Source organism: Ascidia mentula, chromosome 1 (genome assembly GCF_947561715.1).
Source record: "Ascidia mentula chromosome 1, kaAscMent1.1, whole genome shotgun sequence".
Lineage (NCBI taxonomy): Eukaryota > Metazoa > Chordata > Ascidiacea > Phlebobranchia > Ascidiidae > Ascidia > Ascidia mentula.
The window spans coordinates 7,071,018-7,088,613 of NC_138566.1; the positions used below are offsets into that span (position 1 = coordinate 7,071,018).

Below are 17,596 nucleotides of genomic sequence, written 5' to 3' on the forward strand. Positions count from 1 at the left end.
CCCACCAGTGTTATTTGTGGTAAGTTGTGGCTAAAATATTGATTGGGGTGGTGATTTATATCAAAATTATTTAAACCATACAAGAGCTACCGTACACAAGGATTTTTCCAGAAATTTTAGTGCCTAAATCGACGCAAAAGAGTAATGTCAAAAAATATTGTGCCAGTAATTGCTCGACAACGTTTTGGAACTCTTTTTTGTGACGCTGGTTCAAATGATTTACAAAATGACTTCGAAACATTATTGCGAATTGGTTCTTTAGTATTTCTATCCTTATTCTTGGTAAGCGCAGTAGCCTATATGCTTTTTTTCAGGTCAATTGTCAAGATTTGCATGAGGCCCAGCAGAACTATAATCCAGCACATGGGAACACGTTGTTTAAGGTGGCGTTAAAAAACAGTCATTTTCTGTAATAGAATTAAAATTGTCATAACAATGATAAATATAACACGAGAGGCAGCTAGTAAACAAAACCGACGGTTACAATTAAATAGCCTCGGTTTCTAAACCAGGTTAATGAGAACCCAAGAGAACGCCGACTTTGATAAGCACCACTCAGCAGAGGCCATTACAATTTAGAAGTATAAAAGTCCTTAAAGTAGAGTGCCCTTGAACTATCAGCCCTGCGCTTATTTTACTGTTGGGAAACTTGTGAAGAACTTTTCAGCAAATTTGCCTCAGACTGTTGCAATCAGGTCAGATTTTACCACGAACTGATACGCAGTGCGTTTGTTAGACATTGTTTGTTTTGATTTTTGGAATTTACGCCATTTTACTTGGAAAAATCTCTGTCGTAAAAATTCTCAGGCCAAGGTATATCCAAAAACTTACTGCGACTCCCAGTTTGAACCGGTTGTAGGCGTTAGCTTACCGGATTGAAGGTTGTGCTAGCCCGTGTGACGTCACAGTGGGAGCCGGCAGCCTCTTCCTGGGCAAAGCATTAACGCAGAATAGTTGAACACAGTGGCGTTAGTATGGTGATTCACACGCCGTGCGTCGTCCAAATCAACGACTGAAGACTTCAGCCTGCTGTTGTTTGTTACTGTTTATGTGTAGTTGGCTTGCCAGCAGTACATTGTTTTCGTAAACCTCGTATAACGTTACAACTGTAGGGTCAGTTGAGTGAAAGGCTTAGGCGTTGTTTCATCAAAGCGGATTTACAGTAATTAATCCAGCTGTGTCATGCAATTGGATTTTTATTGGGACTGATGTAGGGCGTAGCCATGTCATCATAGACTGTTCAATTGAAGTACATCGAGGCCTTATGCGACGTCTTTTCGTGTCGTAGATAGTTCAAAGTTGTAACAGCAGATATGTACCAGGCTGTCGCATGCTTTAAGCAACCTTTGTATTTATAATCGATTTCGTTCATTGGTATTAAAGCAAGAAGCTTATAGAATGCAAAATGACGTGAGTTAAATTGTAAAAAATAAATCATTTGGCGTTTTTGCAGTTTAAAAACCGCTTTGTGTTGGCGTTGCTGCGTAGCTACTGCCTAGCAGGAAAGAGTATTTACCATAACGTTTACAAATGAGGCACCGGATATGAACTGAGCTGCCATTTCTTCACTTGCGACGCAATACCGTTTATCAGACGAAAAGAGATTGCTTCATTACACAAAAGCGTATAAGAGGCGGTTGTGGAAGTTTTGTGGTAGCATGCTTGGGCAAAAATGGAAGAACTTCGTCTTTTAAAAGCTGTTTCATGTACACAACTGCACAACTGCAGTAAACTTAATTAAGTTGTTAAATCCTCATTACTTTCTGGTTTAAATGAAATTAAAACAATCCACCCATATCAAACGTCAAGACAGGTTCATCTTTGGCCACGAGACTATAGCTGTGGTTTTAAACAACGTATTTTACCACCAAACACAGGTTTTTGCCATTTGCTTTTTTATCTGTAATATTCATTGTTACTGTAACTTGGAGGCCAGTAACAAAGAAGGTCCAGGAGTCTTAAATGGCATCGGAGACGGCAATTTTGGATGCAAAACTCTCAAAAGACAATCAAACATTGGATTCATTCCAAACAAACACTAATATGAGCTCCAAAGTTACAATCGAGTTCACCCCAGATGGGATACCAATAACAGATTTTTCCAATGACCCTGCTAAACTGATGATGGACTCCACTATCAAGTGGCTCTCCATATGTATCTTAATTGAAGTCATGCTTGGAATGGGTAAGATTTTGGTCCAAGTTTAGTTCTTGCCTCTTTGGAGCAGGTTTTGGTGGGCTATATAGTCTAACTAATTCAGGTATAATATGTAGATATGTTTGAAGCAATGATTAAATATTACCCTTTGTATTTTGGGATAAGCACATACTCCAAAATCATACATGCGTTTGTTTGCTCCCACTGACAAATAATTAACACATTATTTTTTCAACTTTTGACTGTGCAAAGTTTCCTCCACGATTAACTGTCACAGCCAATGTGAAATTAACAATGCGATGACAACATAAAACAAACAATAAAGCAAGTGGCTTCCGATAACGTTACCAGTTGAACTTACAACCAATTTGTCAAATTCGTTTCGACATCCCGCAGTTTTTCTTGGGCGTATTTTCCTTCAAACTCATAATATTATTTTTGTTTAAAAAACTGGAAATGGTGTGGAAAAATGTTACTGTATGCCAAACTATACCCGCTCGGCGTTACACCTTGTGAGCTATTGTAAAAAGTCGCCAACGAGACTACCTCCATAGGGTAAATTGCCAATTCACTTGAAGCTTTTGCCAAAAACTTTAAGATACACTACACACCCATACCCAAGTCAATTAAAATAAAAACAACGCTTTTTTCCAGGTTGCACCGTTGATATTCACGTCCTGAAAGAGCACGTTCGCCGCCCAATCGGTGTGGGAATAGCCGGTTTCACCCAGTTCATCATATTGCCCTTATTAGTGTTTGGAATCGCCTCAGCATCCCGCATTCACACAGTTGCGGCTGTGACTGTCCTCATAACAGCCAGTGTCCCTGGTGGAACCCTCTCCAACATCCTAACTTACCTCATTGAGGGTGATTTAGCATTGAGGTAAGCAGAAAGGCCCTTTGAAAGTTTAGGTCATTCTTTCAACATGTATAGGCTGCTTTGTTTTTGTCAAAGCATGCAACTCGTTATTCGGAATCTTAACGGTAACTGCTGGCGTCAATTTCAGACGTATGCTATGACGTTATTGTCAGCAACACAGACAAACGGACCGAAATCGTGTCCTGTGTATGACTGAAATATTGTTTTGATTCGTGTCACGGCCCAACGTAGCAGAAGTCATGAGATGTAATGTTAGTTTAACCAGTAACGTCAAAGCGCATTGTGACAACAACGTCATGTTTACTTGTGTGTTTGCGATTTAAAGAAGTGCGTCGACATGTTTTTACGTACATTGCAACGACTATTAACGTAACCTTGTTGTAGTTGGTAAGCTTGCCTCGTCGGTGCTGACGTCTTTTGTCCACTTCATGTATTGCTCACTTGCGTTTCTTTCAGTATGCTGATGACTGCTTGTTCCTCGATATTGGCGTTCGCCTTCATTCCTCTTAATCTCTTCGCATACGGTTCGCACTGGTTGCCAGCTGACACGGATTATTCAAACCTTATCCCGTACTCCTCCGTAATCCTCTCACTTATCCTGATGATGTTACCAGCTGGTGCCGGAGTCTTGATTAACTGGAAGTGGCCGAACGTTGCTAAATACATTGTGACGGTAAGACGTGAAGGTACTAACTTGTCGTCTGTCGGTATTGACAAATCTACTGTAGGTTGATTTACCAGCAAAACAAATTGGGGGTCGCAACTTTGCAGGGACGCACGACGAAGTTTGTGGGTCGTGAGGAGTATTCACCAATTTCACACGCATACTGGGTCACTATTGACCATGAAGTTTTTCAGTCGTTTCATTGTTCAATAAATGGGCCAAAAACTTAGATTCCTATCAAACTCGTAGGTGTTGCAAGCGAAAACGTGCAGGTCCCGGGTTAAACTTACAAAAAAACATTTCAAAGATGGAATGTTTGTGGATCCGAACCATGCGTCTTTATGCCCCCGAACCAAGTTTGCAGATTGTTTTGTTTTTCAGAAAGCGTACAGATAAAATGTAAAAAAATTTATATTGACATATCATTGCCTCGTTATGTTATCAATAACAAAGGTCGGTATCACAGTGACAGCCTCAGCCATTGCGAAATTAATAATGCTATGACGACATAATAGCAGCGACGTAACAATGAAGAGGTTTCCGGTAACGCCGACAGTTCATCTAATGAACCAACTGCTAAATTAGTTTCCGTTTTGTCTTTGCGTAGTTTCCGTTCCGTTGTATTACCTCACTGCTGTATTGCAATATTTTGTTATAATTTTTGTACTGGCGGTGATACCAAGTCAGGGGGTTGGTAAACTCCTGACACCGCTTGTCGGTTAATAAATCATGTCGAAATTTTAATGACCCCGCGCGTGCCAACCTATATGCACACGTCAATTTTACCTTTCTGTAGTCACCACTGTCGCTACGGGATCCACATGAATTTTTAGATGAATTCAAACAGTATCCCTAGATTTAGGCGACGTTTATTCTTTCGTCCTGGCGCTGTACAATTGTATCTTGGGGTATAAATTCATAAATAATTTGGCGATCATAACAAATTACCTGGTGTGCCGAACTAGGCGTGCGTGTCAGGGGTTTCCCATCCCTGAACTAAGCACTGAAATACTTTGTAATGTCCGCTTTCGGCAACTGAGCGACTTTTAAAAATGCTTAATAACCGCAGTTCTTGTATATCGACTGTTTTTTTCGAGTAACTCATAAATAACAGCTCAAATGACCATTACATTATTTGGGACGGCTTCATATATCTGTCATCTAGTTGATACCAAACGGACCGAGTTCTACTAAAATTAGCTAAACTCACAAATGCGCTATTTAATTCAAAGTCGTTTGGTGAAGTATGACAACACCAAAACATCCTGTCTTTACGGGCTTTTATCATCACAATTCCCTTGATTGTTTCAAGGAAGCTTTATTAAATGTTGTTTCTTGAAGGCCTGCAAAGTCCTTCTCGCTTTCACGATAGCAGCGTTGGCAATATTGTCTGGACTGCTCTACGAGGACACCCTTCTTCGCTACATGCCGAAAGAGATGTGGCTTTTTTGTGTGTTCATGCCTTTAATCGGGTAAGATGTGTAGGCCTGTAACGCTTATTGGTTCTGATATTCCCATCGGTCGAACAGCTTTTGTTGGTAAATTTTATCTGAGTTTACACAAAACTATCAAGAGAATTTTGTATCGTTTGGCAATGCACCAAAGAGTCATGCCCTGTACCACAAACACTTCTTACATAAACTTGGCCACTGTGGCCGATATGACAGTAAAACAAACCCCAGCAATCAGTTTGAAGGAAATTATTTTCAGGTACGGCCTGGGTTTCTTTTTCGCTTTCTGCGCTCGAATGGATAGTGTCCATCGCCGCACGGTGGCGATAGAGACGGGTTGTCAGAACGGCCAGCTTGGATGCGCCATCCTAAAAGTTGCTTTTCCCAACGAACTGATTGGAAGTTTTTTCATATTTCCTCTCCTGTACTCAGTGTTCCAACTGGTGGAAGGACTTGCCCTGGTGGCGGTTTTTCGTTATCGAAATCGTCCAAGCGACGCTGAAGAACCAAAAGACGCCTCGATGTTTTCAGCGGGCGCGCACAGGATCCGCACGGTGTCGCTACGTGTGATCGAGAAGGTGCGAGAGAGGACGCGGCGATCCGGGTCTTCAAGCGATATGGAGAAAGCGGTGATACAAGAGGACACGACAGACGCTAGTGAAATGAGCAAGGGCGAGTCGTGCTCTACAGACCCGGAAAATAGCGAAGAAATGTCGACGGGTATTGGTGGAGTTGTAAATCTTGCATTTGTGTTTGATTCTGATGAAAAAAAACAGTAAGAGGACAGTTCAATAGTTGTTGAATAACTCCGCCACTTTCCTGTTATTTGGTCTTGTAATGTGCGCAACATGCAAAGAAACTCAACATAAACGTTTTTTTTTTCAAACAAATTTCAAACGCATTGACAGTATAACTTTTACTAATCGCTTAAAATACATGACAACTGCTTCCAAGTATTTTAGGTAAGTCGCAAAGCGAGAATAAAAACCTTCTGTCTATCGAAACAAACACATTAATATTGTTTATTTATAAACCACTTACTTGCATGTAAGTATTTTGGTTTTTGAACCATGCTGGTTAATAAAATATACTCCTGGAAAGGTGTTATGATAACAACATAATTTGTAAGTGCGTGTGTTCATGAGAGCTGACCACAGATTTTTTATATTGGTATTCACATGTTATACGCAGATCTGGCAAAGTAGCATCAGCAAATTGTTTCTTCAGTTTATCATGTTGAAGTTTTTCAAACCAATGTTTTTTCGTGCGTGGGTCAAAGACATGAAGTTATCCGAGACGGATTGCTGATCTTACGATTCTTACCACCGTATTTCAAATATTAACTGTGCTTTTTCTGCCTGGGTATGTTTTCAGTGTGTTTGTCAAAAATGCTTACGATGCAATACATTTGCCTTGAAACAAAATTTACGCTGTTCGCATTGAAAGCAGATTTAACGCTGTTTCTCAATCACAATATAGCAAAGAGACAACTTCGCACGTAGTAAACAAAATATTCACGAAATAAAGTATAGGTGGTTTGAGGAATATTATAGATCTATTATCAACGATGGGAAAGTACCCAAACAGGTAAAATATACGTCTATATTTCAGAAACGTGAATACAAGAAAAATACACGAAAAAAAACAAGCAATTCTGATCGACTATGCAATCGATGTAACGTCACCAGCGAAGGGAAAGAGGGAAACAAGTTTTACAAATAAATCTCAAGAAGCAAAACAAAAAACTTTTACTGCAAAAGGTTAATGCACCTCTTTTGTGCAAGAATACAACGACCACATACGAAACAAATAGAATCACAATATGTGTAGAATATATAGGGCAGTGATTAATGAAAGTCGGTCGCAATCCTATATAGTGCCATACGTCACATCATTCAAACCTTGACACACAAAACACCAACATCTGCTTTCTCGGTTGGACGGATTCAAAATTAAATAACTATAACACTGAAAGGTGAATTGTCGTATCCAATACCAGGACGGGATTAGGCTTCGCCAAGTTGTTCGTGCGCAACGGAGCGAAACGCAGCATTGACGGCCGTGAGCACGTGACCGCGATTTGATTGGTCAAATTAGGATATGACACAACCGTCCGCTGCGTTCGTCACTTTTTGTTGGAGTTCGTTGAAGCTTTTTTCCGCTTGGGCTAGAAGTCCTACAAACCAAAAAGCAATGTTGGTTCACTATTACTGTCGGTGTGATGACAACGTTGTTTCGATAACTGATTTTTAAAGCTTATTTTTCACAACTGAGAATAAGCATGAGTATTTCTCTGATAAACTACATATTTTGAAAAATTAATATAAGTGTTCGCGTAATTTCAACACAAAAACGACTTAGGTTAAGTTATGTGCTTCATAGACAATCATATGTGGCAGAAAATAATTTAAAATGTCGCGTCCACTGAAACAACCAAAACTTTACCACGGTAAAAAACTTTTTGGATTCATAATTACCAGTAGTTTACATATAAATATTATAGTGCAGACGTTGGGACGAATCGAAATGCGATGGATATTGACAGGGAGGTTTAAAAACGTCCCGAATATACGCTTTGCGGCGACACAATCCATGTGGGAATATCGATCTGCATCGAACGCCATATCAGCCCATTACACGTCAGATTTTTCAAATAATATTGATCATCTGGTGGAAAATGTTTTACCGATCCCCCTCTGAGATCGAAAACATGTTCGGACTTCATAAAAGTAATCATTTTTATTTCAGTCCCGTATGACAAATCCCTCTCAGGGAAAAGGCAAAGGGATTAGGGAAACGGTTTGACGCCACGACTTTGCAGCTTTTTTTTACTGCGTGCTCGTTTTGCAAGTTCTTTTTGTGGATATGCGAAACTGGTGTAAAAATTATAACCTTTAAAAGCTTTTGCAAAGAATTTTCCAAAGCGATATAATGTCTGGTTCTTCGGGGCTTTGTTTACTTCCCCGTTCCAACCTAGTTTTTCTTTTTCAAATATCTTAAAACACTCGCTTCATTTCAAATTTACAAGTGCATTCCCAGCAAAATTTTAACATGATTTGATGCACTACAGAGCCTCTGGTTTCCAAAAAAACAAAACTAAATATAGGTTTCCCCACTGTGTGGTACTTTTTAGTGAAAGTCGATCCGTTGGATCCGTTTAAATAAGATAACAAAAAAACAGAGACGAATCACTGTGTGGAACGCACTGCGGCCAAACAAAGTTTAAGTTGCTTCAACATTTTCCCAACACGTTTCCTTTATACCTTCATCTTCCTCCAGGCTCTCCTGCTCATCCATGGATGGCTTCTTATTGCGAGTCAGCCTTCCTTCCGTCTCCCTCTCTCGGTTGGCTTTCTCCTCCGCCTCAATCTCGTCCTTGCGTTTGAGTCCGTACTGAGGACATAAGTGGTTATGGGTTAGGGATGCTTTTATCGATCCCGTATACAGTTTTGCGCTTTTCAGCTACAGGAAAAATGCTTACAAATTCACTGCAACGGTTTTCAACATAAGATTCGCTTTGGGTGGCGGTTTTATCCATAAGATATATATGTTTCCAAGATGACGAAATTTGTTTTTGTTGGACATCCGCGTTGTATTTTATTGGTCAAATAATTATGCGCAAATACAAACTTATAGAGATTTTTGAAAATTTAGTCGGAAAATTATTGAGGATCATTTGCATAGAGGCCCGTTTTTACAATTTGTTAATTAACGGGAGTTTTGTGCGTATTTTGTCGGAAACATTAGTTGTACATGCGTGCATAATAATACCATTCTATTTAAAAATACGAACCTTGTCTCGAATCTTTTGTCGTTCTTTCTCGCGTTCAAGTTCGGCCTTTTGATGTTTTGCCTTTCTTTCGGCTTCTTGTTCAGCCATCGCCTCCAAGGCCTCTTTCTCCTGTTCCAAAGCTTTTGGATCCGCCTCTTCACCTTTGTCCATCATCTTGTTAAGATCCTTGGTGGCTCCTGCGAACGTAGGTTTGATTTTGGGATTAAAAAGTTTTTTTTTATAATGCCATAATGTACAGAAGCATATGTTTCATCCAGCTTGTGAGGTTTACCATGAGATATAAAGGGATTGCAACCGTGCAGGAATCCTCTTTCTGCCTTATAGTTGACTCAGAAAATGTTTCGTGCAAAGTGTTGCATTAAGGTTTGCTAATTTCTAAGATTTGTTTTTTCGTTTTTTTTTATCTTTCGTCTGAACGTAATAATTTTCGCTAGATTTGTGGCGCAGTGTCATAAACGTTTCCATAGTGGCTAAAAAGTATAGAGTCTCCAAAATCGAGTAATCTGACTGGATAAATCACAATTATTTTAATTTCGCAATTACAACGCCGCGCCCAAGTTTTGGTCTTGCCCGATGGTAACCATGGGAATATAAATATTATAAGGCAATTAATTAGGTCAAATTTTGGCTGTGATTGGACAAACAACGTATATAGGCTATATACATCATATTAACTTACCACCAAGTGCTTGCTTGACAATAAAATCCATGTTCTTTTATCAGGAAAAGATTTGCAAACGAAATGTTGAAGTTTGTCAAACGCTAATGTAACCTTAAGAAAGACTTGGTTATAAAAAACTGAGCAAAATAACTTGCTGTATACGACATCATAGATAAAGCTGTGAACGCATGCAGTCTCCGCGTAAAGGAAAAACATTCGCAAAACAGCTGCACTGCACATTATCATACTTATCTTTCTTCCTACTTGATATGTAGATAGTGTTTAAAGTTCCCTTTAAACCTGACCTTAACCAAACCTACATAGTATTGACAAAACACATAGCTTGACAGAGCAACAACGCACAAGAGTTGTCAATTACAAAAACATTCTGAAATCCTTCGAAGCTGCGCCCTTTATATTCAGACATCACAATATCGAATTCAACCTCAGGCGCCCTTTCCCATTGTCATCTTGTTTGACAAAACTATGAACCCAGTAATTTAAGATTTAGTGCCCATAAAATCTGTTGTGAATCTGAATCCACAACCACCAACTTACGAGATCAAAAAAGGTCTGACGGAACTTCTTACGTCAGGCAAACACCGATCTACTGGAATGTTTGAACACGATGAATCCGAGTCGTAAATTTGTCCGTGGTTTAATTTCACCAGCGCAGTAACTGTTTTTATTCGGGCGAGTGAACATTACACGCTATACCCTTTTCCACAAGAACCCGTTCAAGGCGGTATTGGAAACGACGCGTAACTTCCACAAAAAAGCACAGAAGCGAAATGCATGACTTTGTTTTACTAACACTGAAAGTTAACCCCAGTTTCGTACTGCCGTGCCAAGTTTGTGATATTTCAACGAATGAACAAATGCCCTCAATATGATTTATTGCCATATCACAGGGATTTTCATTTCCTTTAAATTAGTAGTTTTGATTTGCTATGTCTAATTCTATTCTTCATTCTCGTAACATATTTTTACATTTTGCGATTCAACATTACTATTGCACGATTAGCCAAAACAAAACAAACATTTCAACAACACAGGTATATCCTGAACAACCTGGAACTGTCAGCAATTTACTTTTGACACAAATGTCCTGCGTCTAAGTGTGCTCTTAAACAAACTTTCAAGGCAGTGATACCTTCTCCAACCGCAGACGCAAATTTACTAGTTCTGCTTCAAATCCTAATGTGACTGCAATCCAAATGTGACTGCAAACGCATCTGCTTTTTTTCCTTCTTGATGTCAACCGCATGCGCCTAACATTCTTATCAATATCGATTGCATTGATTTTTTTCAACTTAATTAGCTGCGAGGCAAGCTCACCAACCCAGTTTTGTGCATTGACTTGGTCTCTCAACCTTCTGTCCCAGTTAGGAAACACTCTGCAGGGATGTATGTTCCAGGTTCATTCATAGAACCGCTGAAAATATTGTACATGATTTAATTAAACGCTATGGTCGATATTTAAGATTATCAACTTTGTATGCCCACTTTAATTTGAACAAAAGGTCGCGCAAATTCCCATAGCGGGCGTTGTATTTAGAGTCAGTAACTTTAGTCTTGCATGCATTTTGTACAGTTCAAAGACAATCAGGGGTCATTGAATGTTTAAATAAATTGATCCGTCACACAAAAGACCTTTTTCATTTAAAAGTGCTTCAGCGCACCAGGCAAAGTACAGCAGTATGGGTAATGTGTTGATACAGTCTTCGACGAAAATCACGGACTGAAAGCTGTTTGCCTAATATTGTAATCACATAGTTACCATTACCAGTGGTGTTTACCATTACCTAGTGCACTTGGGAGTTGTTTCTCGATAGGAAGCGCTCTGGAACTGCAATTATCGCAAACAACCCTTTTGCGGCGCGGTTAGTAATTGGAAGAGTCCCAGATGCACTTTCGACAGAGCGTTTTGTTCATCCACTTAATCACTGTGGCTTGTCAATCTCGCTAATTGCGCCCGGACGGTAAAAAGGAAACTATCCTTTTCGAATCGATATTGCCACAATTGTATGCTCGGTGTCAGTTTCGCTTGATTGAGCAACTGTGAGTGACGCAAGAACTGAGTGATCAGTCGCGGCAAATTTCCAATGCACTTTTCGAGTAAAGAAAAAAATCAATAACGTGTGTGCGTGCTTCTGTAGGGTTTTGCAATTAAAAACAGCAAGTTGAAAACTGCTAAAAGCACTTTTTATGGTCAAGTATAGACAGTTTTATACGACATTGCCACGTTTCAACAATATAGTTGCAAAAACATGTTTTTGAAGACGTATACAACACAACTAAAAGTGCAACAAAAGTATGGACATACCACCTATAAAAAAAGCCTTTACAACAAAGATTGAAAAAGGTTTTTGCAAAATTGCAGCATTGGTGACGACAAATACAACACGCTGACCTGGCAAGTATTTACGGCAAACTATTTCCACTAAGTTGTAAATCGATACCACTGTTGTGGCACTTGCAGTTATATGAGGACTTACTTGTCGAAAAATCAATTCCCAGCATTGCGTAGGTTAACCTAACGCCAAGCAAACTCGGTTTTAGCAATTTACTTTTCAGTGTGAATAATTTACGTTAACGGTTGCGGACCCATGAAGCGACGGCCGAACATTGGCAATGAATTATTCACAGGCACTCCGGATTGGTTCGATGACCCTCTTTGGTAACGTTCAACAGTCAGCCAGTAACAGATGGCACCATCACTTTTAAGGGATAAGAGTGAACTCAATTAAACTCGTGCATTTCCATAAACCTCTTCTGGTTTTCCGAGGTCACAGCATTAGAAGAATTTGACTATTTCGCTGTTTTCTTTGACTTTGCGCGCGTTTTAAACTGTTACAAAACAATGCATTTACATTGCCCCCATACAAGATTTTAAACAGTAAGGACAACAATACCCGTCAAACAAACGCCATTGTTTTAAAAACAGCTGTACAGGTTGACTGGGCAAGCTTTGCTGGGACCAAGAGATACCAGGCAGTTTATCACACTGAAAATAGCAGAATCGTATACGGTGCGTGCAGGTAATGTAAAACGGTTTGGTGGCTTCTAGCATTGAACTAGTCTTGGCTTTCAAAGCCGTGAAGCCGAAATCCTCCACCTAAAAATTAGCCAAGCATGTCTTAGTGGGCCAGACGACTCAAGAACTTCTCCAATCAAAAGCAAATATTTAACAATCGTCGACGCCTCTCAAGGTGGTTAAATATTTATCCCAAGCACTGCTATATTCTTGAAATTGTGTAAGCCCTCGTCCTAGGCTGAATTTTCAGTATGACATAAACCTTTCTGTAATGCTGATGTACGCATCGTAAAATGTATACGACGTCGACTGGTAAGTGTTTTACGGCACGATTCCACAATTTATATATCTGCGTATCACATTAGATGGGCACCCATATATGCTACGATTTGTCTACGTTATAAATAAATAAGACCTATGTCGACGCTCACACAACAAATATGCACAAAACACTGAAGCTCAGCATGCTCATCATTCACTGCTCTCCAAAGGAAAAACAAATGCAGCAAACAAGCTTTAGCAGCTACAATACCAGCAACAATATATTCTACTAAGACGTTTGCCGGTAGCAGTTGAGTCGCTGGAGTGTTCTGCTATGAAGTCTTCACGCACGTCTGTTCAAGCAACCGCCGGTATCGACTGGTATTCCTTCAATGCACATAAAAGATTGGCGCCTTACCGCTTGGCCGCCCTTTAAATTATTCATGGTCACTTGTCCCGACCGCTCGCCGCAGCACCCAAAGGACAAAAACGTAAAATCAGTAAGCCTCTGATGGACCACAGTGCCCAAGAGAGGGCTTTCGGGAATCATAACCTGCCAATACTTCAAATAGGTTTATGTCAATAAAACGTCTCACGAAATCGGGTCACAGGGTGCATTTCAGACCAGCAAGATTTGACATTGTACAAAGTGAATCATTAAGAGAAGATAAAACCGCATCTGTATCCTAGCATATGTTGCTTAAAAACTAATCCGCACCATAACCTGGTCCAGCCAAAAAATTAAATTTTTTTTAAACCAGTAAACATGCCGAAGACCACTGTGGATTGAGATCTTGTCCATGCAAAGATACACACCAATGTACCGTTTTAGTAATAAAATGTGGGTTTCCATTGTTTAACACCTGTTTAAGCTTATCTTAGTGAATATATATTAAAATTACAGATATTTTTAAGGAAATAGCTTATTGTTGCTAGCAGTAACGCAGACTATGTTTTAAATTCGTCCGATAGTTTTCTTAAATACGATATAATATTCTTATGTATTTGTCGTTGCATTGGCACGCGGAAAAGTTGGTTTTGTATTACACAAAATTGGATTGATTTTTAAATATCCGCCAGTGGGCGCAGTGGTGTCATTTGTCTCTTTATTGGGAGCCACGTGCTTTGCACGTAATTGCGTTGTTGTACGTCAAAGAAACACACACAAAATCGGACATGTAAGTCCATTTCAGACAAGGGCATCATAATAAAACCTTATACTTAAAAGTAGTTACTTTTTCTGTGAATTTTTTTTGGGGGAAAGGCCATTGAAACAACCTAATTGACATCGTTGTAGTATTTGTCCTTTAGTTTGTAAAACGTTTTAACAAAAACACGGGCAATTGCTCAGCCAGTTAAAATTGTCTTACCGATCCGCTCAACTCAAACCACCTTGTAGATCTCCTCTACAGATTAACGGTGAAATTTGCAGGATTTATTGTCTACCAACTACTACAATCCCTAAATTACTGCGCGGCGAATCGAACGAACTTCGAACACAGGTGCGGCCGAACGTGACACAATGTCAACCTCGAGTTTGGAGAAAACTTCGTTTTGTCTGTCAGGTCAAAGTCGCGGGCGGCCTCAATGTTGTCAAAACGCCGCCTTTGGGCGATGTGACGTCAATCGAACGGTCCCTGCGGAAAACTCTACATGTTTCTTTGAAAAACCACAATTTTCAAAACGGTGTTTTTAGTCTATCTGAAACAATCGATAACAGCACTTTTCCCAATTCATCTGTGCGTTTGCCGCACACGTTTAAGGCAACCATATAATCTGACCGTTTACCAAATATGGGTAATTTTTTTGACAGCTGTTATTTTCTGCTTGTTATCGAAGAAATTTTGTGATGAAGTTCCATTGGAGAATTTTGCAATCAAACCATTGGCGCCATAAACGTATTGAGGCGCATAACAACGAAACCGTGAAATTTGTGATTACACGCAATATCCGATATCGAAAAAGCGTAGTAAACAAGCAAATATCCGTCCTTATCCTCACATCAATATCACTTCGTACGTTGCGTGATCAAATTAACAAAGTAACATGGAATGTTTGATTCACGATCCGGTTATTGGCATTTCTCGTGGTTATTAATACAAAATCGAACGCTTTACAAGACGTACAGAAACCCAGGGGGATTAGGAAAGGGACTGCCAGGCATCCGTGAACATCTGCTTGAGTCGGCAAGATCACCTCACTAATTTGGCTGCGCCTGGTATCCAAGCAAAGGGGCAACGGGCTAAATTAATACCACTCCCAGAGGGGGCCCGACGCCTGTTGACGCCGGGCACGTCACATCGCGAAGCGTCGGCTAATTTGACATTTCGTCACGTTGACGCAAGACGGTCATTATCGCCGACTCGAAGCGCAGATGATAGTGTGGAGCCGGGTAATTCCCACATTAGAAAAATCAATCTTCTTCTAACTTTCGACTCTTTTACAGCTCAGAGCAAATGGGAGCTAAAAATAAATAAAAAAAAACCTGCGGTGACAGAGCGTTTAAAATACTTGCCTTGCTATACAAAGCGTTTATACTGCTATATGTTTGATGTGATAGGACCGATCAATATTAACGAGGGGTATTTTGCATTACGACAGCCGGAAACTTGCTTACTAACTTATTAAAGCCAGTGCTTCCACGTTGGACGCGGAGGTTTCAACTTCAACTTTGTAAGATCTTCCCGTGATTACTAAAAGTTCGAATTTCGTCACAATAACAGTCTTTATCACTTTTACATTTTCTATATTTTTATATTTAAAAACGCCTAGTTGTTCTAAAAAGTATTCCTACGTTTATAAAATCGACGGAAAGAGCCCCCGAAGTAGGTTAAGCCGTTATCGAAATCTTATCGGTTAAACCTTTTGTGAAGTTAACGTTTATTTACCACTAAAATTCCCCCTTAAAAGTTAAGGTCGACTGCAAACAAACTTCAAAGGATGAATGTAAATTTAACAATTTTTTTCTTAAAATTTTAAATTGTTCACCGCCACTTATCCTTCTCATGGTCAGGACTTGCCAATATCATAAAAAAGAATCCATGGCGTGAGAAAAAATGCGAGCGGCGGGAAAATTGTAGCCCGCAACTTTTGAGTCGAATTTTTATTCACCACAATGCTGTATTTTGGTCTTTGGTTTTTCCCCCGCATTCTTCACAGATCACGTGTGGTTTGAAACTAAAACTGGGTAAAATAATCTTTCAATCTTCGCCGACGTTGCATGGTTTGGAAGTCATGATTGACTGCGCAACGAATGTTGCTTTAATAGGATGCGCGTATGTATTTCATACGTTTTATTTCACTTTATTTTAGAAAAATAAGTTTGCTAGTGCGCATAAGTAGTTACCCCATAGGGCGGTAATTCTTTTGCTTGAAAATGCCGGAAAATTTGTAAGGAAATTTCCACTAACTGGTCGTCTGCGGAAATGATTTTGTTCGGTGACTGCATGGCGGTCGTGTTGGCATTAAAACAAGAACAACTTCTGTTTCCGCGAAATACAAACCATAGGCAATCAAATAGACCATTTTTCAAACTTGTATTTTTCCGGAAATACAATTCTCACGTTAGCGTTACAACCTTCAATTAAATAAACGTATTATTTGGTTGCATTGTCTATAAATAGAGTGCGTTTTTCTTCCTTTCATTAAACACGGTTAAAGTGGTTGGGCAGTTCGCCTACTCCGAATAGCAGATATCCAAAAGCACGGTAGAAAACAATCATGTTCCAGCAAGAAAAACTGATAATTTTGGAAAATATTTTTTTGAAACCGATGTAAGAACTCAGAGTTATGACAAACTTAGGCCGCATTAATTTAGTTCGTTTTATGCATTGCCTGATAATAAACCGATACCGAAGGCTCGTCAGTTGCGCCTAAAGTCGATATATTAAGAATGCGAGCCAGAAATAACCGCGGTATACAGTTACTGCCGTTCGATGTCAAGTCTGTTAAGCGCGGAATCTCGCGTAATCGCACACCGCCTACAGCGAGGTATTGATCCCATGGTGGATCGACCGCATTAGTGAGCGATTTCCTGGGCAGACAAAACTTTTTGCCCTGCGGGTTATTGTTTTCATTTGCTCATGTGATCTCTTCGCCGTCTTCTTTCGTTACGGCCTCACTAATGAGGACGCGAAAATTCCGAAATAAAATGGAAATTGGAAAACACGTGGCTCTTTCACATTACCCGCTATATGAAGCCTGGGACAAATACGATTAATTCACAAACAATTAACATGTTTTTTTTCTATTATTAATAGACTGATTGCACTTTAATGGAAGGTAACTAGTAAGGAATGTTTAAATATGGGATCTCTCCATCTTGTCGAAGCAATACCACCCTTAGGTGTCTATTCTTTTAATTCAGTGGAATTATTGCATACAAAACACAGTAGCAATGAATCATCCACTTGCTAACCTAAAATGGGTCTTTCAATTACTAAGCATCTCATTCAAATTCCTATGTAACACGACCACCTACAGCCAATGCCGTTTAAACAGGTCGGCAAGTTTATCGGATTATACTAAAATATGGAAGTTAAACACCGTTAAAATAAACGTGTAGAATTTGTGCGCTCTCGCAAATCTGCCGTGTAAATTAATATTCTGTGTGGCAAGGAAGTGCGCGTTCATGGCAAGGAAACTCTAAAACAGCTCGAGTTAATTTCATAAACTGCCAAAATTTGAAAAAA

At 39.6% G+C, this 17,596-nt stretch overlaps 2 protein-coding genes across 2 annotated transcripts; one reads left to right on the forward strand and one right to left on the reverse strand.

Moving 5' to 3' along the window:
* The first annotated feature begins 1,881 nt into the window (after positions 1–1,881).
* Positions 1,882–6,546, forward strand: LOC145902416 (ileal sodium/bile acid cotransporter-like). Its single transcript, XM_082990372.1, has 5 exons — positions 1,882–2,185; positions 2,813–3,041; positions 3,495–3,711; positions 5,044–5,174; positions 5,413–6,546. Exons 1-5 carry the CDS (start codon positions 1,963–1,965, stop codon positions 5,930–5,932), a joined length of 1,320 nt encoding a protein of 439 aa, XP_082846498.1. The 5' UTR covers positions 1,882–1,962; the 3' UTR covers positions 5,933–6,546.
* A 147-nt stretch (positions 6,547–6,693) lies between these two features.
* On the reverse strand, positions 6,694–9,722 carry LOC145906579 (complexin-2-like). The gene is made up of 4 exons (XM_082994015.1): positions 9,626–9,722; positions 8,947–9,122; positions 8,417–8,546; positions 6,694–7,329 (listed from the first exon to the last, which is right to left on the reverse strand). Exons 1-4 carry the CDS (start codon positions 9,654–9,656, stop codon positions 7,247–7,249), a joined length of 420 nt encoding a protein of 139 aa, XP_082850141.1. The 5' UTR covers positions 9,657–9,722; the 3' UTR covers positions 6,694–7,246.
* Between the last annotated feature and the right edge of the window lie 7,874 nt (positions 9,723–17,596).

Coding starts and splice junctions, on each gene's coding strand:
- LOC145902416 (XM_082990372.1), top strand. CDS start 1,963: ATGGCATCGGAGACGGCAATTTTGGATGCAAAACTCTCAAAAGACAAT. Junction 2,186..2,812: donor TGAAGTCATGCTTGGAATGG/GTAAGATTTTGG, acceptor GCTTTTTTCCAG/GTTGCACCGTTGATATTCAC. Junction 3,712..5,043: donor TTGCTAAATACATTGTGACG/GTAAGACGTGAA, acceptor TGTTTCTTGAAG/GCCTGCAAAGTCCTTCTCGC.
- LOC145906579 (XM_082994015.1), bottom strand. CDS start 9,656: ATGGATTTTATTGTCAAGCAAGCACTTGGTG. Junction 9,123..9,625: donor TGTCAAGCAAGCACTTGGTG/GTAAGTTAATAT, acceptor CTACGTTCGCAG/GAGCCACCAAGGATCTTAAC. Junction 8,547..8,946: donor GACAAAAGATTCGAGACAAG/GTTCGTATTTTT, acceptor TTATGTCCTCAG/TACGGACTCAAACGCAAGGA.